This window comes from Ictidomys tridecemlineatus, chromosome 1 (genome assembly GCF_052094955.1).
Source record: "Ictidomys tridecemlineatus isolate mIctTri1 chromosome 1, mIctTri1.hap1, whole genome shotgun sequence".
NCBI lineage: Eukaryota > Metazoa > Chordata > Mammalia > Rodentia > Sciuridae > Ictidomys > Ictidomys tridecemlineatus.
Window position 1 is genome coordinate 5,898,039 of NC_135477.1, and position 22,829 is coordinate 5,920,867.

The 22,829-nt window shown below is 39.9% G+C and overlaps 1 protein-coding gene and 1 non-coding gene across 5 annotated transcripts in view; both read right to left on the reverse strand.

Moving 5' to 3' along the window:
• Edrf1 (erythroid differentiation regulatory factor 1) overlaps positions 1-20,994 on the reverse strand; it is a 44,088-nt gene extending 23,094 nt beyond the window's left edge. The window contains exons 1-15 of one of the 4 annotated variants that reach the window (XM_078024384.1): positions 20,046-20,994; positions 19,058-19,187; positions 17,587-17,653; positions 16,854-16,979; positions 15,308-15,432; positions 14,637-14,793; positions 10,828-10,929; positions 10,452-10,573; positions 9,680-9,791; positions 6,631-6,778; positions 5,815-5,923; positions 5,319-5,430; positions 4,017-4,277; positions 1,866-1,937; positions 1,459-1,609 (exon numbers count right to left, since the gene is read on the reverse strand). In XM_078024384.1, coding sequence (XP_077880510.1) covers positions 1,459-1,609; positions 1,866-1,937; positions 4,017-4,277; positions 5,319-5,430; positions 5,815-5,923; positions 6,631-6,778; positions 9,680-9,791; positions 10,452-10,573; positions 10,828-10,929; positions 14,637-14,793; positions 15,308-15,432; positions 16,854-16,979; positions 17,587-17,653; positions 19,058-19,187; positions 20,046-20,475 — 2,224 coding nt within the window. In that variant the 5' untranslated portion in view covers positions 20,476-20,994. Of the gene's footprint in view, positions 1-1,458; positions 1,610-1,865; positions 1,938-4,016; positions 4,278-5,318; positions 5,431-5,814; positions 5,924-6,630; positions 6,779-9,679; positions 9,792-10,451; positions 10,574-10,827; positions 10,930-14,636; positions 14,794-15,307; positions 15,433-16,853; positions 16,980-17,586; positions 17,654-19,057; positions 19,267-20,045 lie in introns of all 4 variants that reach the window. The other 3 variants (XM_078024390.1, XM_078024389.1, XM_078024398.1) reach the window with 3 other exon arrangements.
• Positions 14,319-14,421, reverse strand: LOC120885926 (U6 spliceosomal RNA). Its single transcript, XR_005728725.1, has one exon. It is a non-coding gene; the product is annotated as a U6 spliceosomal RNA (small nuclear RNA).
• Positions 20,995-22,829: the final 1,835 nt, after the last annotated feature.

Sequence of the window (22,829 nt, forward strand, 5' to 3'; positions counted from 1 at the left end):
TATTTATTTTAATGTGGTGCTAAGGATCAAACCCAGGGCCTCGTATGTGCCAGGTGAGCGCTCTACCACTGAGCCACAAACCCAGCACCCCATGCCCCATTTTCTTATTAGCTAGACTTATGAATTTTTCAAGCCAAGAAAAAGTACTTAGTCTCTATGATGGTTTCATTGTAGGTTGATTTCCTTTTCCTCTACTGCTATAAGCATTATCTGTATGTGAAACACTGATAAAACCAAAGACACCAAGACGCAGGTTGTGCTCACAACTGTGGTGCTGAAAACCATTTAACACCTGTTCACAAGACAAGGCTTTAGTGGGTGCTCCCCGCTTCCAGTGTTAATGGATCAAGAAACTCCAACTAGAGAGAGAGGTGAGCATGGTGATTTTGAACTTGAACAGGATTTTCAACTGGGGCAAATGAGGGGGAATAAGAGATAGAAAAGGTGTTTCAGAAAAAAAAAAAAAAAAAGGAGAAAGTCACAGTGTAGATTCTCACTGCAGGCAAATAAGCCTAGCACACAAGAAGCACCACACACAGTTGCTGGGGGAGCAAAGCCACCCCACCTCCACCACTTTTGTTCATGAAGAGAAGAAAGGTCCAGAAAGCACTTGGTAGTATTTCAAATACACAGGCTTTCAAAATAATTGTTTTTAAAACAACTGAAACTTTTTAAAAACGGAGAGGAGATAAGGCTGGAATAAGAAATATGACAGATTAAAAAACCCAGAAACCTCAAGACTTTTATCTCAAAGTCTACAAGTTTTTCATAAAGGGACATTCCTGAGGAACACATAGATCATTTGAAATTAACCTTGCCAGCTTATTCACATATGAAATGACTACAGCCACCACTTCTATATATGGTCCTGGGCACTTTTCTTATGTTAACCATTTAATCATTGTGATGTCCTTCAAAAGTAGACACTATTATTAGGTCAAATTTGAGAAGGAAAAGGCAGCTCAAGGAAGTGAGGAAATATGCCCGGGCGAAGCCACAGCTTGTGCTAATCACCTTCCCTTGCTGTTACCAATGCAACTGCTCTGAAGAACTGCACTGGGCTGACGGCATCAGCTCCTCACAGCAGGCAAGGGAGAACCAGGGTCCTTATGCTCTTATTAAAATATTTATGGGGGCTGGAATTGTAGCTTGGTGGTGGAGCACTTGCCTCGCACACGTGGAACACTGGATTTGATCCTCAGCACCACAGAAAAATAAATTAAATAAAAGAAAGGTATCATGTCCACCTACAACTAAAAATTTTTTAAAAGAAAAATAGTATGGAAGATCAAAATTACTCTGCTTTGTTTTATATTTTGAATGAAAAGATATGTCACCCTATTTCTCATTCACATGACATACTTTTTCTCAATTCCTTTCAATGGAATGCCTTCATTGACATAAAGGACCAGTATATTATTCTATTGAGGGCCTTATTTGCACATCAATTCAACTTACTTTTGTCCAAAAACAAGGCCATCTGCTTCTCTAGCCCCTCAGGACCCCCCCTTGCAGATTCATCTTCATATTTTAAGGGGATTGGGGTGCTGGGGTCAGCGGCTGGAAGGTCACTTTCTTTTTTGATGCTGTTATCTACAGATTTTAAACCCTTTAAAAAAAGGAAAAACATTTATTATATACTTTACTGAGAATAAGACAGAATTTCTATTTTAGAAACAGACTTCGAAAAACTGTTTGATCTGAAAGATTTGGGAAACATTGATTTGCTTTTCACTTTAGGCTTGGAAAAAAAAAAATCTCAGCAGACCACCATTTAGAATAACATCTAGACACCAATGAACAAGTGCTATTTGCATATCAACCACAAACTTTACTGAAAAAACAAAATCTAAATTTAGACTTACCTCCAGAACATAGCTAAGTACTAGTCTGCAGCGCTCTTCTGTATCATGGCAAACTGGAAATGCACAACTGGGCTTTAGAAACAAACAGCTGAAGTTATTAACATGCTACAACACATTTCCTGACTCACTTCTGGAAATTTCTAAAACTCTACAAACCAATAATTTAGAAATATGCTTTTGTATTCAACTTGGTAAGGTTTCTGATACAAAAGTTTCTGCAATGTTTTTGTTTGCAGATTAAATTACTGTAAGCATATCAACAAATCTAGCTTAACAAAAAGATCTTCCAGTATATGTGCTGCTTTAAGTACTTAAATTTCTAAAAATAATTCTATTATAACAAAAAAGCAAGAATGAGAGTTGTAATGTTTTAGATAAAATGCATACTAAATCCAATAGATTAATTCAACTCTTAATTAGCATTGATACTTGGTAGCATAGTTAACAATATCATTAATTTAGCAAAAGGTCAACAAGAATCACTCATCACCCAAGGGCTCACTATATAATTTACCTGCTTAATTAAGGAGTAAATCTAGTTACCAACATCTACCCACTAAGTAACAGTATGTGTATAGGCCTCTAGAAGCATTTCATTTTCCGGAATCCTGGGAGAATGGAGTTACTAGTAACTCCTACTAGATTTCTCATAGAAGCCCACAAGATGGCAGAGGAATCTGAGGATGAATTGAGTGAGTGGAAAAGCAGGGACTCTGGAATCCACACTGATTACCCATTTTTCAAATCAAACACAGCTAAAACTAGCTACAGCATGTTTTCATGACTACTATGACTTCATTTCTGAATGTCTAACACTAATAAAAAGTGCTGTCTCTACAAAAGAGGGACACTAATATCCTGCTGCACCTTTAATTATCTAATTGCCCCAGAAGTCCAGGGCCTTATGTTACAATGCAGCTTCCCAAGTACACATAACTTATACAATAGAAGTCTTAACCAGAAAAACATGTTTTACTCCACTGTGGGGCTCAGGCTGAAAGTGAACTAAAATCTTAGATGAAGAGTTAATGACGTTTCTCTACAGTCATGTAGTCAAATATTTCCTGAGCACCCACAGTATGTCCCAGACATGGGAGGCTGAGGAGGATCTACCTGCAACAGGCTTATGATTCAGAGATGGGAGACAGCACATACCAAAAATAGGTACAGAGAAGCTCCCTGAAGGAGCCAACATAGGATGCTGTGGCCAGAATGGTCAGGGAAGACCTCCTCTAGGAGGTGACGTTTCAGTCACAAGGGCAGCCATGAAAAAGATCTAGGGAAAGGGGTGTCTGATCAGAGGTGCACAGCAATAAAGGCAAAAGCCCCCAGACAATCTTCATGCTTCTGAGTGACAAAAAAAAAAACCCCAGGATGGCTGTGGTAAAAGAAAGGGGAAAGTGAAGGGAGAGAAGGGCAGAGACACAGGCAATCTTTTAAAGTAACAGAGAGATGGCCTCACAAAACTTGGTTGGATATAAAGTTTCCAACTGAATGTTAGACTTGGAACTTGAATTCAGACATTATCTGTAAATATGACTATCTCAGTTCGTGGAACAGACAGAACTCTCCCATGGCTGACTGGATCTAATCATAGGGAGGCAGCACACAGGAAAGTACACTGTGGAGACAGACTGATACAACAGCCAGTGTAGCCCATGCCACGGAAAACCAAAAGGGTGGGCAGTGTTAGGGACATCCGCCCTGACCAGGGCAGAACATGCCCCAGGTCACAGAAAAGTATTGTCCTACTTACAGCATAAGGACAACGTACCAGATAGCGCTACATATGGATCAACCCCCCACTTCTGTTCACCAAGCAACCCACATATGCTATTTCCTAGCAACACAAAACTTGGACAGACACACTGGCCAATGGAGAGAAAAATCTCCCACATAAAAATCAACATGTGGCTGTCTGGTGTACTTGGGCCACCAGCCTTGGACAATGTAGGTCAGATACCCCAGAACAAGACTATTCAACTGCGGGGTTCTAAAACCAAGGTTCAGAATTCAGAAAGCTAAGAATTATTATACTCCGGATCACAGATTTGCTAAATATCAATTAGCATCTTTGAAACTAATTGCATTCAATTAACACCTATTTGTTTTTCCACCAATAGAACTTTAATATAAATCCTGTGTGCTCACCCTGATTTGGTGGATGGACTTGTATTTTTCTGGTACTGACAATTCCCCAACAGACTTAATGATAGCTACTGCTTTGTTGTCGTCTGACGGGTCAGAGCTGGTGCTATAGGATCCATTTTCATCACTGTCAGGCATCTCCTCCTCCTCTTCACTGTAACTTTCATCCGAATTCTCATGTAAAGGAGATTCAGAATTTTCTTCCTTTTTAGGTTCATCCAATTGAAAAAGTTCTGAAAGCATGTAATTGGCTGAAGCAATAATCTTACATAAAGAAAAACAAATGTGTGTAAGAAACTATCACCAAAATTGTCTCATCATCTAAAGATAAAGCAGTTTTACTACCACATGCACAAGTTTTGGAAGCTGTCGGCAGTTAGTCTGTTTTTGCCACACAGACTGTCACACACACAGAAATGTTCCCAAAGCTAGCCTTGAGTGTGCTCTGTGAGATCCTTATGGTTGAGTTTCATTTTTGGAAATTATTCCACCCTGAGCCTTCACAGGGGACAAGCAAAAGCTTTTAAGTATTATCTAAAATGTTAGCAAATCCTACCCAAACCAAGTGAGAAATGAGAATTTTCCTTTATAAACGACTATAGCTTACCTTTAAAAGGCAATAGTTACAATATGACCTATAGCTCTAAAGGCAAAAAAACCTCACTAGATTAAAAAAGGAAAAGTCCTTCTCTGATTGCTATTAAAATCAGCACTACATATTACCATTTATCTCACTATTATTGACTAATTCTTTATTATAGACACTTAATAATCTGAACATCACTTTTTAACTTTTGCATAAACCACTCAAGTACCACTAAATACCAAAACTTCAAACAGCAATTAGATACTTAAGTCAGTAATTGTTTTGTGTCTGTAATCCCAGCTACTCAGGAGGTTGAGGAAGGAGGAAGGGGAGTTCAAGGCCAGCCTGGGCAACTTAGTGAGATCCTGCCCCCAACATTAAACAAAACAAAACAAAACACACACACACACAACTTTTTTTATTCAACAAACTATTTCTAAGTTTGGTCTTCAGGATAATCTATTTACAAACTGGATACTGCTATACTTAAACTCAGTGTGCATTTACACACACACTCTCTAAAATTCAGTGTGTATTTTACATTGACAGCACATCTCAATTCGGATTAGGCACATTTAAGTGCTCCACAGCCACAGGCTGCAGGCACCCATGAAGGGAGGGGCGGGCTAGAGTCTGGCTAAGAGGCCTTCACTGCCCAGGCAGCAGTTCTTCATCAGATTGTTAGCACTCTGTCAGAAAGCATATGAATGTGATCTTACTTGAGGATGTCTGCTTTTGTCCAGCAATTTCACACAATTAAGAAGTAATGTTCTAATAGTCCCATAGTGTTTTTTATTTTGATTCTTCTTCATCATCATGTTACAAGCAACCCTGAAAGAGATGTTTAGATCACTTTACTCTCCCTCATCCTTCTCTACAGCGCTCAAGTCTAGGCACACTCTTGCATCTTCCCAACAGAATAAGGGCTATAAGAAACAACTAAAGATTGCACTTTACCCACCTACCTGCAAAGTTTATACTATGCTTTCATAAGAAAGTTGAATGATATTTGGTACAATGTGTCTATATGTGTGACTGTGTGCCTGTCTCTCCTATACACCCACATATATATTCATGTATATACTCACGTGTATGTAAGCATTTGTCCCACTCTGAAAACCTGAAGAGGTATTTTAAAGGCTTGGCTTGAAGAGTATGGCTGCATACTACACTTTTACATAAGGCTACTTCAACTTAAATTTTTAAAGCACTCACTTATATAAGAGAATGGCTACTGGCATTGTGAATGGATTCTGGTATTTGTCTTCTGTTTCTTCACAAAGAGTTGTGAGATCATAGAGCTTCACTATATCGCTGCCACTGGCTAGAAAGAAAAACAAATAAACCTCATTTTATAGCAGTCACACAAACTAATCATTGTCTATTCAAAAACTAGCTTACCTTTTTTTCTTTTTTAAAAAATATTTCTTTATTTATTTTAACTAGGTATAAATGACAGTAGAATGCATTTTGATTCATTGTACACAACTGCAGCACTTTTTTTCTCTTTACATAATGTAGCGCCTCACCATATGTATAGCCATACACGTACCTAGGGTAATAAGGTCCATCACATTCCACGTCTTTCCTGCCCACACCCCTCCCCTTCTTCCCCTTTGCCCAAAGTTGCTCCATTTTTCCCATGCCATCCCCTGCCACTCCCACCATTTTGGATCAGCATCCACTTATCAGAGAAAACATTCGGCCTTTGGTTTTTTGGGATTGGCTTACTTTGCTTAGCATGATATTCTCCAACTCCATCCATTTACCTGCAAATGCCATAATTTAATTCTCTTTTAATGCTGAGTAATATTTCATTGTGTAAATATACCACAGTTTTTTTATCTGATTATCTACTGAAGGGCATCTAGGTTGGTTCCACAGTTCAGCTATTATGAATTGAGCTGCTAAGAACACTGATGTGGCTGTGTCACTGTAGTATGTTGATTTTAAGTCCTTTGGGTATAGGCCAAAGAGTGGATAGCTGGGTCAAATGGTGATTCCATTCCAAGTTTCCAAGAAATAGCTTACCTTTAAAGAGCCAATAGGTATGTCCTTCTTTGGTACAATTGGATTTCAGAAATGACAAAATATTCTGTGCAATGTCCTTTATGACCTTAGTAGAAAAGTTAGAGTTTTCCAAATTGGGAATCTCTTCTGTCTTTATCATTTCATACTTCTGTAAAACACAGATGGGAGATTGTTTAAGAGAGAACCTGAGGCAGCAACATCTTTCCTCTTACAAAGCAACCAAACACAAATCTGCAAACAGAGACCCATGCAGCATTAAAGAGTATAAGCCAGTGAGTTTCTTTTTTTAAAAAAATATTTACTTTTTAGTTTTCAGTGGACCCAAGATCTTTATTTCATTTTTATGTGGTGCTGAGGATCGAACCCAGCACCCCGCGCATGCCAAGCGAGCGCGCTACCACTTGAGCCACATCCCCAGCCCTAAGCCAGTGATTTTCTATCTTTTCCTGCTCCAAATCCCTAGGATCCAGGCCCAGTACTGATGGTGGCCTACCACTAAAGACACTCTTGAGGGGGGGTCACACCAGGTCTAGAGCTTCAGGTTTAGCACTGCTTCTATTCTAACTGTACTGAACACTTCCTTTCTCATTCTGCGGGATGTCCTTCACACATACTAGGTGAGCACTCTACTGCTAAGCCACAACCCCAGGCCTTTGCTGGTTTAAATAGGGAAGGTAGACTTTACCTTACAAGCATTTTAAAAACAATATATTTCTGGCCTCCTCTACCCACCTACACACACACCAGAGTGAATGGCTCAAAGGAAGAGCATCACTTGAGATGTTTTCCTTGTAGACACTTCTCTTCCCTTGAGTTAGAGACTCGTCCTTTGGAGGGATAGAGCACAGAGATGGAGGGGGCAACAGGAATGAAGGCTGCATGGCTGGTACTACTACTATCTTTAAAGTGCCTCCATATTTCTTTCCAGGGTGTCTTCTGTGCAGATTTCCCTAAACACATCTTACCACATTTCCTGAAATACTGTAAAACCAGAAGCCCTAAAGCAACTGGATTGGGACACCAGACAAGATTGCCTAAGGTTGATTTTCATCCTCCTGAGATCATCTAAAGGCCCCAAAGTTGTTATTCCCTTCCCCCCAGAGTTCATACTGCACCACTCTGATTCCCCTCTCAAATGCCCACTCCCCTTCCACTTATATGGGGTAAGTCTCTGATGCGTGATTTTGAGAGATTCAATGGTGATGAACCCAACTGTACCCAGGGGGTGCTTCAATTTATCCTCTAGGCCCATCTTCTCTGAAGGTTGTAAATGCAGAATGCTCACTGAACCTCTCAAATTTCCTCAAGCTGAATGTGTGTTAAAAACACATCATTTTCCCAGACTATACCAGCCCACTGCCCCTTTCTTAGCAAGAGACACCATCATCATCCTTGTCCCAGGGCCCTGGGTTTCCATGGTCTCTTCCTCCCTTCTGTCTCACTAATGCTGTACCTACCTCTCCCCTTTCCCCTGCCTCACCACAAGCTTCTCACTAATGTTGCCACTTAAAGTTATGGTGTGACAGAGGTTCTCAATCAAGGCTGCAAATCAATCACCTATAAAACTTACTGGGGGAAAATAATAATGCACAATCCTACCAAGCCTGGCACCCTGGAGGCCCAAGTGATTCTGATGAAGCCCAGGTGAAAAAAAGTTATAAAGGTTAAAAGGAAGGCTTCTGGCTGGGTGTGGTGGTACATACCTATAATCTCAGGGGCTTGGGAGACTGAGGTAGGCAGAGGGCCAATCTCAACAACTGATTAAGACCCTGTCTCAAAAAATATAAAGTGCCGGGATGATGTAGCTTAATGTTAAAGCACCGTGGGTTCATTCCCAATACCAAAAACAAGAACAAAAAACAAAAACAAAGGAAAAAAGAAAAAAATAATAATCTTGGCAGATACAGGCTCAAACATCAGAACCACCACTTACTAGCAACATAACCTTGGGCAACTCACTTGAGCTCCTGATCCTCAATTTCCTTCCCCACCAAAAGGGAATAAAGGTACATGAGACAGCTGAGAAGATCAAAAAGGTGATGCCCTTAACAAAGGGACTGGCAAGGAACAAATGCCATCACCACCATGCTGAGTCTCAGTACTTCCTCTGTAGCACAATGTTATGCCATTCATTAAAGTAATGCCATAGCTGGTCATCTTCTTGTCCCCAAGTCCTCCCTGCTTGTTCCATAGTATCCCAGATTAACATTCCAGCACAACAAATCTCACCTCCCAGAAGCAAAGCCTTCACTGATCCCGCATGACCAACTCCTCAGCACCGCATTCCAGGTTCCTCATTACCTGGCCAAGACTTTTTCAACTCTGTTACCTGAATCCTGTTGTTCCCTAATTGGATTTATTACCAATCCTATCATTTACCTACTCAACTCTTCTCAAATCCAAGTTCTTACTTTTTGAGACACTAGCTATCTTTTGAGACCCAGTTAATAAGCCACTTTTTGCATGAAGCCTTTCTTCCAGACCCAGAGTGATCTCACCCTTCTGACTACCCAGACCCGGTGTGTACACTTACAGTACTCGCTTCCTGTCTCGTACTGTTTTCTCTGCACATCATTACTTCCCATCAGAACATAGGTAAGTAGTGATCAAACATACTCTGTTTCCCAGAAATTTTAATCCCCATTAAAAGTGCTTTTAATGGGGATTAAAATTTCCCTAAATAGAAAGTGCTCAGTAAGAATTTGCTACATAGGCTACCTATCTACCTTAGGCAATTCTCACTCTAGTCTACTCCTAGAATTTTGCATACACCGAGCAGACATTTGTGCAAGGATGAACACATCCACTGCTCTGGCATTTTCGGTTTGCCATCATGAACTTGGCACTTAAGAGTTCTATGGTTACAAATCCATGCTTAAGTATACTTACGAACTTAAAAGTGAAAACACTCAAGTTTCAGTTAATTTACACCTATATTCCCTACCAAAATACACCTTAGTATTCACAAGCCTTAAAAACTCTGGTGAGGTACTCTCTGCACCAATCAATTTGCTTTTGAGAGATTATTTAAAAAGTCAGTGTATCTTACCTGTACAATTCCATTTACATGAAAACACATCACAAGCTCTGGTACATTGCATATCAAGTTGTCCAACCAATAGTCAATTCCAGTTAGCACATTGATTGGTTTGTTGTTATCCCTAAAAATATATATTTCCAGTGTTATTTGTTTTCATTGAGATGTTCCATGAGTCATCTGTGACTTATTTCCCCATGTAAGTATTTTACTCTATGCTCCCTAGATGAAAATGCCATAAATGCTTTGTTTGATGAGACACAGGCACATAGCTCAATGATGTTATATTTTCACATCTTTCCAAAAGCTGTTTCCTATTTCTAATTGGCACTAAGTTTTCAGTACGAACAGAAAGATGATTGAACATACTGTTCCTTACACAATCTAAGGCAAGATTGAGCACACACAATAATGCCCAAGCAAAAATTCACACTAATATGAATACTCATGAAGCATTAAGAAGAATGCTCACAATTATTTAATAGGAAGTTAGCAAAATATCTCCTTAACTAATAAATTTTCTTGTATTCTCACAGGTTGCAGATTGACACATAAGAATAAGCCAGTACAACAGACCTCTGGCTCTATTCAATTAGGTCTAGAATGAGAGCTTAGCTATGGGGCTTTCAGCATTTACCATTTCAAATGGCATGGGAACAAGGGAGGTGAGAAAATCTAGGGAAAAAAGAGGCTACCCAGACAAATAAGGAAAAGCAAATGGAACACTAAATCTAAAGGAAGCATTTAAAAAACATAAGCACAAGAGGGGCATGGTGCCGTTTACCTGAGACGTAAGCTGACCGCTGGATACCTGCCTCCACCAAAGATGGGCATGTTGGATCCCACCAACATGTGGATGTCTTCAAATGTCCACAGGATATTCCGAACAAAATCATTTTTAAGACCCTTTGATTTAAAAATGGAGAGATTATAATAAACAAAAGATCCACAGTATCCCCCATGATCCACAGAAAGACCAGAAAAAAAAAAACAAGAAGATAGAGTAAGTTCCCAGAGCTATAAGATCAGAGAGATGTGTACTAGGAATTCTCAGGATCAAGTGGATTTTTTTTCCCTATCAATTCCAATTGATACTAGTTTTTGGATGACGAAGTGGACCGTGGACTAGGTGTCTTGACTTGGCCATGTGGAAAGCATACCTGACTGTTCTCCCCGTCATTGAATAAAGTAGTCAGGTTTTGTTCTTTGGGTGCTGAGGCCACATGCCCCACTATGTATGAGGGCTCAAGAGGCTCACTTCCCTGTGAAAAGTGCAAGGATAAGGAGTGATTCTGCTGCCAACACTTCTTAAAATTGACCCATTTTTAAAGAGTATTACCTAAAAACCGAAGCACTCATCTCAAGTCTACCTTTGTAAATTAAGCCAATACAGTTTTCATTCCCTCATTTTTTTTAGTAACATTGATTACTACTGCTCTTTTGGGTTACCCCATCTCTACTCAATAGAAAATTCTAAACACCTCAGTCATAATTTGAGAGTCCTGTCATCCAGACAGTCTCTAGTTTAATATGTCCTACATGAGCTTCAAAGAATTCCAATCCTGGACACCCACTGAAATCTTATCAGAGTCAGGTTGGAAAAAAATGCTACTTACCATTTTATACTTGCTTTTGAGAGTGACAATGTTTATTGTTCGAGGACTAAAAAATGGTCTTTCTATAGAAATCTACTTCATCCTTATATAATCCAAGGTTTAAGCCAAACATAGTCAATCTCACAATACTTTTTGTTCTTAACATATTCTATGGAATGCATTTTGCATTCTTCAGTTTTTCAACCATTAGGACAGTTGGTATTAAGAAATACTACTTTAAGCTTAATTTAATATCAGTGTTCTACTTGACCCCAAGATGGACATGTGTATGTGCTGCTTATTCCATGAAGATCCATCCTACTCCTCATCTATGTGTGTGCCTGTGCAGTGGGCACGATTCAAGTCAGGGGAGACTGCCAGCATCTTTGCCATCTTGTTTTCTCCCTCAGGAGTCCTACAAGGACATTGAACTCCTCAATCATTTGTTTATATAGACACATGATCAAGCTATGGGGTCAGTTCCCAAAATTATATTTGTGAGGTAGCTTCAGAGGGGTTTTAGACTATGATAGGCTCAACGGTCTCAAAAAAGTTTTGGCTCCAAGGCTATACCACAGACACCCAAGTAACCTCTGTAACTGCTAAACAAAGGCCTCAACCTAGTGGTTTTAGTTGTGAGAACAAGAATTAAAGAGGCGACAGCTTGCAAACAGATCTCCAAATTTTGAAATTCACTTCAATCTGCTTCTAGAGCCCTCCTAAATGGGTGGCATTTAGGGACACGGTGGAGTCCTGCTGTAAGAACAGGTCTCTGAGGTCAGAAAAGATGTGTATGAAAACCCTAGCCTAGATTTCACCAGCTGTGTGACCAAAAGAAAATCATCTCCTGCTTATAAGCTTTCAATAACAGATTTGTAAAATGATATCATTGATACTCACTGCATATGCAACTCCACAGGTGAAAACAAATTTATACAAACATATATTAAAGTTCATGGCTTTTGGGGCACTAAGTAAATGCTGGTCTGCTTCTGGCACATGCAAGTCTACAGATTCTTAAAAATCTCTTTTTTAAGATTTTGCACAACAACTCCTAATCAAGGTAAGGACACAAGGAAAAGGTTAGCAGAAGGACAATGGGCAGCAGCAGAGCAATATTTCTATTACTTGGTCATTTTTGTAAGGTATAGGCTTTGGAAACAAGGAATACTAGATGAATTTTTAAAAAATCTTTGGTGACATATAATAACATATAATAAAGTATAAAAACCAAAGAATTTAGAATAATAAGTACAGCTAGGCCTGGTGTGCATGCCTGTAATCCCAGCAGCTCGGAGGCTGAGGCAGGAGGATCAGGAGTTCAAAGACAGACTCAAAAGCAAGGCACTTAGCAACTCAGTAAGACCCTGTCTCTTAACAAAATAGGGCTGGGGATGTAGTTCAGTGGATGAGTGCCTCCGAGTTCAATTCCCAGTAGCTCCCTCAAAAAAAAAAAAAAAAAGTACAAATAAATTTAGGTTTTATTATGTTTCTGACAATGCTGAGGATTGAACCCAAGGCTTTACCATGCTAGGCAAGTGCTCTACCACTGAGCTACACCCCTGCCTCTTTAATTACAAAGCAAATTGCCATGTAACTATTACCCAAATCATAACATGGGACACTGTTATAGTACTTAGTACCCTAATATGTCCCTTCTCAATCACAAAATATCCCCACCTGTTGGTGGTTACCATTGTGACCTGCATGTTAATTACTTTCAAAATTCATTGTGTTGTTTGATAGAAGGTTTTCACACTTTAAAACCTACTATAACTAAAATCAAGTTAAATGTGTTCATTCCCTATAACCCTATAATTTGTGAAGACTAAAACAATCTGGTTGAATAGTGTTCAGTTTATGGGAACACATAGCAAGAGAAAAAAAAAAATTACCAAGTTTAAGATCTTATTTTCAGCCAGGCATGGTGGCACTCACTCCTATAATCCCAGTTACTCAGAAAGCTAAGGCAGGAGGATGGCAAATTCAAGGCCAGCTTTGGCAACTTACTGAGACTGTATCTTAAAATAAAAAATACAAAGGGCTGGGCATTAGATTAGACAAAGGGGAATGAAGGGAAGGGAGGGGAGATGGGAATAAGAAAGACAATAGAATGAATCAGACATAACTTTCCTATGTTCACATATGAATACACGACCAGTGAAACCCCACATCATGTACAACCACAAGAATGGGAAGTTATATTCCATACATATATAATATGTCAAAATATAGTCTGCTGTCAAATATAAGTAAAAAGAAAAAAATTTAAAAAGAGTACACTCACAAAGAAATAAAAATGGGTAGGGATATAGTTCAATAGCAGAGTGCTTGCCTAGCATACAGGAGGGCAGGAGAGCCTGGGTTCAATCCCCAGTACTACACATACATACCCCCCCCCAAAAAAAAAAACCAAACATATATATATATATATATATAAAGGAATATATAGAGAGGGGCTAGCGATGCAGTTCAGTTGGTAGAGTGCTTGCCTCGCATGCATAAGGCCTTAGGTTCAATCCCCAGAACCAAAAAAAAAAAAAAGAAGATATAAGGAAAAAATAATAATATATATATATATATATATACACATATATACACACACACACACACACACACACACACACACAGTTTTTTTTTTAAATCAGGTTTATCAATATCTGTTCCTAAATATACACATGCTGCCACAGTTATGTCTATGGAGCTACTTTGTTCTTTCATAGACACAACAAGGATAACAAACAATAAGAAATCAAGAATATAAAATACAAATCAGACAGCATATTCTTTCTTTTATCCTTTTTAAAAGCTTTATATTAGGAATGTGGGCTAAAACTTAGGAATTTCATTCAGAAAATCTTAAGGGATATTTTAGCTCTAACAATTTGACTAGAAGTTCTGGTAAAATAATATATACATTATGAACAGGCCTATCAGCCTCAATATTTGATAGCTTACTACATGTCTAAATTAAAAAATATACTTTATCACTATGCTATAAAGTATTCCTATGACTTTAAGGAGAAAATCAGTATTGCTATACTTGTCAATAGGCTTTTTGGGGGGAACACTTCACGAATTTGTGTGTCATCTCTTGTGCAGGGGCCATGCTAATCTACTCTGTATCATTCCAATTTTTTAGTATGTGTGCAAGCACAGTAGGCTCCTTTAAAATTTTTTAATATAAAAAAACTGATCTGGCTATTTGTAATAGTTCTTGTAAGTTCTACAATGAAAAACTAAAATGTATTTTTTTTCCTAATTGTGAAATAAATTGATAAACAATTTCTTATTCCATTTGTCTATTCTTTAAATAAGGTAGTTCTGTTTTCCTAATATGAGTTCATGGAAGTAGCATTTAAGTACTAACAAACCTGACTGGAAGCACTGGGGTCTTCAGAAACTGAAGAAGGCATTTCAAAGGGAGCAGGCCATGAAGCCCCTTCTGAGTCATGTGTCTGATCAGAACTTGATGATTCCTGTTGTTCTGCAGCTGAAGGGACAGGCTGAGCTGCTCCATCACCATTGATACTGCCCAAATCAGAAATTAAAAAAACAAAATAAAAACGACTTTTGACAAAGTTAACTTTATGTTACAATCTACCATTTATAAAAGATGGTGGAAGAGATGGACATGTATGATTTCACAAACGGTGTGACTCTCCTTCGTGTACAACCAGAAGTGAAAAATTGTGCTCCATTTGTATACTATGAAATGTATTCTGCTGTCATGTATAACTAATTAGAATTTTTAAAAAACCCCAGACTTTGTAATCAAGTATGTATTTTCTTAACAAAAATTAAAATGAAAAATGTAAATACATCATAGTGAAAAAAAATTAATTTTACTAGCTTCAAATTAAATTTTAGATCAAAATTTACTTTTTTTAATATATATTTTTTTTCGTTGTAGTTGGACACAATACCTTTATCTTATTTATTTATTTTTATGTGGTGCTGAGGATCAAATCCAGCACCTCGCATGTGAGTCACAACCCCAGCCCCTCCTTTTTCTTAAGGTAAAAATAAACAAGTAGTCAAGTACCTATAATATAAAAACTTGGAAAGAATAGCCTTCTGGTACCAGTGCTCCTTGCTCTTTTTCTTCCTCTGCCACTTTTGATCTATCAGTCTTTGATAAAACTCTTTCAACCATGTCCAATCACCAGTCTGAGTAAGAAAAAAATTAAATAAATATTACACACATAGCGGAAACAACTTGGTACTATGCTATCGTTTGGATCCTGAATTTTCCCAAAGGCTTCTGTTTTTAAGGCTTGGTCCCCTGCCTGTGGCACTATTAGGAGGTGATGGAACCTTTAAGAGTGGAACCTTGTGGAAGGAAGTTAGGTCACTGGGACATACCCTTGTAGAGAACATGGGGACACCAGCCCCTACTTTCCCCTCTTTGCTGCCTAGCCACCATGAGGTGAGCACTTTCCTCCATCATGTGCTCCCCAACATAATATGCTCCCTCACCATAGGACCAAAGCAAAGGAGCCAGCTGGTCATAACTGAAACCTCTGAAACCATGAGCCAAAATAAACCTTTCCTCTTCTTAAACTGAATATCTTGGGTATTTTGTCACAATGGCTGAAAGCTAACAAGCTCCTATTACTCTTTTATAATCGATTCTCTGTTGAATATCATTGGCATAAGCACACTCACAAAACACCTATATTTCTATACTCAATTCATATTGCCTCTTTTAACTCTTTTAAGAAGCCCACATATTCCTCCCTTCCTAGGCCAGGCCAGAGAGGTAACCCTTCTCTATCTTTTCTTGAGTGCCTGAAGTATAACCTACTTTGCACTTCATTGAAATATCTACCCTTGTGTTCTTACATCAAAACTGTGAACTACGGAAGAACTAGGGCTATAATTTACTCATTCACATCTCCCAAAACATTGTATATCTGTGCACACACAGATTGAACTTAACTACTATTTTCTCTAAAAGAATATTTTAAATGTCAGTTTAAATCACTCATTTTCCTTTATTGGAAAACACTGAAGTGATGTTAAAGAGTAGCCCTATGAACCAGTAGAACCATTAACCACTTGCTATGAGTAAACTAAAGATTAAGTATAGAACTAGAGAACAAGCCTGGAGAAACTGAACCATTGTGATTATATTTTATAAAAGTGTCCAACATTAACACAAGAAGGAAAAATAGCAGTTTATCAACACAGTTTTAGAAATCAGGCTTTAAGACATTTTTCACATCGCCTAGTAACAACGTTTCAGGACAATCTATAATGAAGACAAAGAATTTTTTAATAATTTAAACATAATAATAATTATGTAAAAATAATAATTTCACATATTTTTCTGAACTTTTTCTTCACTAACTTCACTCCTTTCCTTGTAAGAATCCTGGCTGTCAGCATGAACAAAATAATTTTCTTCCCCATTCTGTGTTTTTTTTTTTTTTAAACTGAAGTTTTCTTATCTTCAGTAAATTTTTTCAACTTTTGATTGCTGAAATACTCAGCTTCATTTCTACTTTGGCCTTTCTCTGGAACACAATCATATTTCTAGCGCTCTTAGGCTGTTAATGTTTATCTGGATGTCTTTCACAAAGTATTACCTGAGATGATCTCATAAAGAGTTCCTGAATATCCAGCTCATCTAATAAGAGTGTCCTTCCTATGCGGTGCACCGCCATGCTTACGTGGGACTTGCTGTAGGGAATCTTCAGCAGCTTTTTTATGTTCTTAGAAAAAATAAGGAAAAATAATTTAGAAAGACCTTTTTAGAGTTATCTGTAATTTCAAATTTCAATTTCATTCATCTCAAGGTTATACAAACTGTAATTTACACAAAGAGCTACATAGAAAATAGACCTTTAAAACCAGAATCACTACACTTTATGAGCCATGCTAACATGTTAATATAAACAATGATCAAAGATTTATTTTTACAAGATAGAATTTCTCAAGGGTAAGTGCATACAGATAACACTATTGCACTGACCTAAGCTTTTAGCATATCAGAAAAAAACTGCCAACTAAAGATCAATAGAATTTACTGGAAATATGATTATAAATTGGTAACATGCAGTATAATCCATTTCAATTACTATTATTAAAATACAGCAGTTCATATTAGTATTAATATCACTACCATTGTTTTGGGGACTGTTCCCTCCACTTTGAAGAAAGACCATGTGGTAAGGAGTAATAATTTAAAAACAAAAAAGGTATCTGAAAATCAGATAATCGTATCATTTCATCGGGAATTTCTCAAGACTGTGAAACAGAACATGTAACACCTAGTATAAAACACTCATGGAGTTCCACTTAAACAATAAGAAAACTTACTTCAGAATCAGAGACAACATCCACATCATTTCCCACAGAATCAATAAAGTCATATGCCATGCCAAAACTACCAAAGGAAAAGAGGCCACAAGTTAAAGGTGAACAGAACACCAAATATCCTTGCTTCTAGGATTCACATTTTCCACATTCTAACATCTCTGAAATCAACATGTAGTAGGTTGACTGGTGTTTCCTTTTCAGAATATATAAAACAGTGTCTCAAAATAAAAAATATCTTAAGATTTAATGAAACAGTAATAATTATAAGAAGTCATTAGGAAAGATTTAGAATAAAATACTTAGTGGGTATTTTTATTTTTGTCCTCTGAAACTCAAAAAAATCTCTTCCAAGAGAAAACTGTTTTAAGATTTTACTCTTTTTAGATAAAACAAACATTTATTATGATTTTAGTTTCTAGGACTGGACTGTTTCTAGAAAGATATCGTTAAAAAAAAAATGAGATAAATGCACCTGACACCAATTTAGAAACAAGGAGAAAAAAGAAGAAATGTGTGCATCCAACTCATTCCAGGTACCATATGAGATACACCTACAGTCTATAAGGTGGAGAAGTAGCAGTCAGGATACTTACCCAGGAGTGTCTAATATTGGAGCATGCTCTTACAATCTATCATATGCTCTAAGTAAATTACTTAAACTTTCTTAGCTTATTTTCTCACATGCAAAATACTTTACAGTATCTAGTTCAAAAGATTGCTATGAGCATTAAATGAGATAAAATATCTAGCACTGTGTTTCTACAGTCAATATAATTATTTAAATCATCTCATAACAATATAATCTATTAAGCTTTCTTCTAAAAGAAGATATTTGAGTTATTTCCAGGTTTTTGCTAGAATAAATGCCACAAATAAACAATTTGTATACATAACTATAACTTTCTGAGGCAGTAAGGACCCCACATATTAAATGGCCTACAAGAATAGAGACATAAGTACATTTTTCTCTGTAAGATGCCAGGCCATTCTCTCATTTTTAAATACCACTAGCAGAATTCTTGGGTTCAGAGTCAAAGGTGTAGGTCACCCAATATGCTGGAATTTTACATCAGGTTTTTCTAATCTACACAATATACCATAATTCAAAGAAAAACTCCAAAGAACAGATCAGACCATGGTAAGGGTTTCCTTCTCATGTACCACCCTGATTTGTTTTATTTTCACATTCAAAAGTTAGCAAATTAGCTAAAAATAAAATGGTCCATTTTTAGTAAAAAATTTAATATATGTTAATAACATGATGCAGACATGAAAGGAACACATGAAGTTGGTATCTTCATATTATTACATATTCTGCAGGGGAGAAAAAGCTTTGAAAGTCAAATGTGATCTTTAGGAAAAAGAAAAAAATCCCAGCAAGTTAATGTACATCACAAATTAAACTGGAAAGTATTAAGAGTTTTAAGTGGGGTAAAGGGGTAGGTTAAAAATGCCATCTATTAATATTTACCTTGAAAACGGCTTGCTTTTCTTACTATTGCCAAGAATGGTAGTTCCTGCTGGCCCTAGTTTGGCACTCTCTCGTAACCAGTTGGCAGGTGGGAGTTTCAAGTCTGTCTTCTCTTCCAGGCGTGCAAATGCTGTTCGAGGAGGGGCGGAAGAATATTTCACCACAGCTCGGCTCTTCACTTCATTGCCTCCAAGAAATAAAGCTGATCCCTAGTTAACATATTGAATGACACTATAATGAACACTCTTAGGAATGAAAATCTCAGCTTTACAAAAAGAACACAGGAACTCGCTACCTCCAGCTTCACCGGGAACGCGTGTCGCCTGTCACTAACAATACTGATTTCAGCACACAGTTCCATATTTCCTAGCTCTTCTTCAATAGTTTCAGAGGAGGAAAAGACGGATGCGTCAAGGAGCACGATGGCTACGGTCTTCGGCCGGGAAGCAGGCCGACCACCCCGCCCCGTTCAATGTACTTATGTAAAACCCAGAAGCAGAAGAGACTGAAGAGCGCCCTGTGGGTCCCCGCAGGATCCCACGACGCCGCTCCCCGGGTCCGAGAAACAGCTCGTGTCCACACTGCGCGCCGCCTACCGAGTGGTTTCGGGTGATTTCAGGGCCTCTTTGGCCAGCAGCCAGGGCCAACTGCCCGTCGGTCCCCACAGGAGCGCGGCACCGGCCCGCCCTCGGAGACCCGCCCGGCGCACCCTCCCGCCGCCCCCCGGGCTCCGCCGCCGCTCGGACCCACTCTCACGCCGGGTGCTCCGGGGCGGAGATGGCGGAGCGCGCTGTGGCGGCGGCGCCGGGGGGAAGCGAGACGGCTGAGGCTCTCCACCTGCACGCCCGGGACGGGCAGCGGCCTCCGCTTCGCGCCTCGGAGGTGACGGGGGCGTGGAGGCGGCGCCGGAGGCTGCGGGGCCCGTGACAGCGTCCCCGGCCGCGCGGCCCGCGGAGCCCGGGCAGGTGCGGCCCCGCGGGAGACTTACCTGCGCGCAAGGTTCCTCGGAATCTCCCTGGGACAGGAGGCTCAGCCCGCCTCGAGCACCGGTCCCCGCCGGCGGAGCCTCGGCGCCGGCCTCCTTGAGGTCCTCCATCACTGCGGCCCAGGACAGGCGCGGCCCAGCGGCAGCCGAGGGGCGGCACCGGGAACCGGGCCCACGGGCGCAGCAGCTCAGCCGACCAGGTGCAGGAGACGCTCCGCGAAGAGCGCTTCCGGCCCCTGACAGGAAGGCTTGCGGTGACGCGGCCAAATCTCGCGATCTCTGCAACAGAGGCTCGGCCCCGCCTCCTGCTGCGGAGACCGCCTCCGGGGGCGAGAGCGGCGGCGCGCCTGTCAGAGCCGCTCCGGGAGACCACTTCTCGCGGTATTTGCCGCCCAGGCTCCACCCCTCGCACGCCGCTAGTCTTTGTTGGCATAGAGTTCTTGGTGCCGGAGCTTGGACCCAGTCCGAATCCCGAGGTCCTCTCTGCGTGGGAGGTGAACTACCCTAAAGGGTTTTGAGAGTTAGCGGCGTCAGCACGCTCCCTCCCCGGCCTGCGGTGCACGCCGAGGCCCAGAAGGGAGAGGCGCATCCAGGTGCGCCGGTCGCTGCAACCCGGGCCCTGCGGCGGCCCGTTCTTCCTGCATCACAATGCAGGAGTGCAGGGGCGGGGGCTTCGCGGGCCGTGGGGCGCCGGGCGGACTCTGAGCTGGCAGCACCTTCTCCGATGGTAAACTGCTTAGCTGCGCAGGGAGCGTCTGCTGAGAACCCGGGCGAGAGCCGAGCCTCCGACGTCAGAGCGCCTGGGAACACCTGGGCTTCTAGCGGGCGTGCGCGTTCCGACTCGGTGGCTCCGGGAGGGGCCCGACCGTCTGCATTTCTCCCGAGCTCCCAGGAGGTGCTGCCAGTTCCTAGAGTAGCAAGGGGGTGGAGAAATAGCTCGGGTTGTTTAAATCTTGGAGAGCCTGGACTCTTTCGGACGAATCAACTAATATGAAACAGCGAAACGTCTCGAAAATTTGGCAAATCTTGATCGGTTTTTCAGTAATAAAATTTTTTTTTTAATTAAATTTGCTTTGAAGTATGCCTTAGTTTGTAATTTACATTTGACTGATAGTGTGCATCTTCAGGAATCCTTGTGAATGAGCAAGCCTAACTTACTTTGTTTTCAAATGTAAAAAAAAATTATGGATTAATATACGATTTGACAAAATATTTTGGAGCTATTTAACATGTATTGATTTTAATCTTTACAATCATTCGTTCTATTTTGCTGTCAATTTTTTTTGCAAGTTATACATTATTCAGTAAAATGTTGAACTCATATCTAAAACGGGATGGTTAAACTTATTTTGGGTACCTAACAAAACCTATGCAATCATTACCTCATTTTTCAAGAATATTCAAATTATAAATTGTACATATCACATTAAATAAGTCAAATTTGTAAAAGTAAATATGCATTATGATCCCAGTCTCAAAAACATCTATTTCTATGTCTTTGTCCACATAAACAGATCTGAATGGAAAGATGGAGTGATTAAATTTTTGTTCTTTCAAGTCTCCCCTATTTTCTTTCATTTTGTAACTAACTATAATTTTATTAAGCTTTTGCACGTATGTAATTTAGCTTTTGATAATATTTCAATTTTGTTGTGTAATTCTATGTAAGAAGTGAGGTAGCAGGAATTCTTTTCTCAGAACTCAAATTTACATGCCTGGAAAAGGGAGTTCCTGGATCTTTGTTTATAATGGCTGGTGGGAAGATGGGCTGGAAACCACTGGTGAAAAGCCAGAGAGGAGTGAGACAGAATGAAGATCTTACACAGAAAAAGGAAGACTTGCAGCCGGGGAGAGGCTGAGGGAAATGAAGGCCTCACCCCCCAGGAGCTACTTGAGGGATGCCTGGCCAGGGGCTGTCTGCAGCCACCCACGGGCTGGGACTAATTTAGTAAAGGAGGGTGATCCCTGAGGCCTGCAGAAACTGGGCACATCTGGGTTGCATAAAGTTTGAACAGTCTTCTAACTCCAAGGCATGTTTTTCTATATTCAAATACTCTAACATGCTGTTTTTTAAAAGTCATTATTGTTTCTAAAGTAAATTACTAAAACATTCCACAATTTCAAATTTAAAGACCCTCGTTCATCTTCCTTTTTATATCATATCAGGATATCCCACCCCCAGCTCAGGAGGGATGGCCTCCTCCATCTATGCCCTGTCAGTTGCACTGGTTCTGGGACCTAGCCAGGGTGCTCAAGTGCTTGCCTGCTGCCCTCGCTGCCTACTAGGTGTTTGTTGAGTTAATGAGCTGTCCAGAATGGCTGCTGCGACAACTTGTTCCATAAGCTCCACAGGAGCTTTTCCTCTGCTTTAGAATACCTTTCCCTGCCTTACCTGGCTTATTCCTACCCATCCTCAAGATTCAGGTATCATCTCTAATAAGTCTCCTCACACCTCTCCAGACTTAACCCTCAGGGTCTTTTTTTTTGTTGTTGTTCTCTTCACTTGTATGGCTTTATCCTGCACTTGTCATATTATAGAAAAATTACCTGTTTGTATCTGCCTCTCTTGCTGCCTGTGAGCTCAAAGGCGGGTGTCCTGTCTGATCATCTCCGTTTCACCCACACCAAGCACAGCAGCAGCTGACAGAACTGTTTTAGCCCTTAGGCAATGTAGGGAAAATGACTAGGGATGACAGGCTTTAAAAATGCTTATCAAAATGTATGAGACATGAACACAATGTTGTTGACTCCAAAATATTTTTTAATCAGCAAAATCAAAGCTAAGAC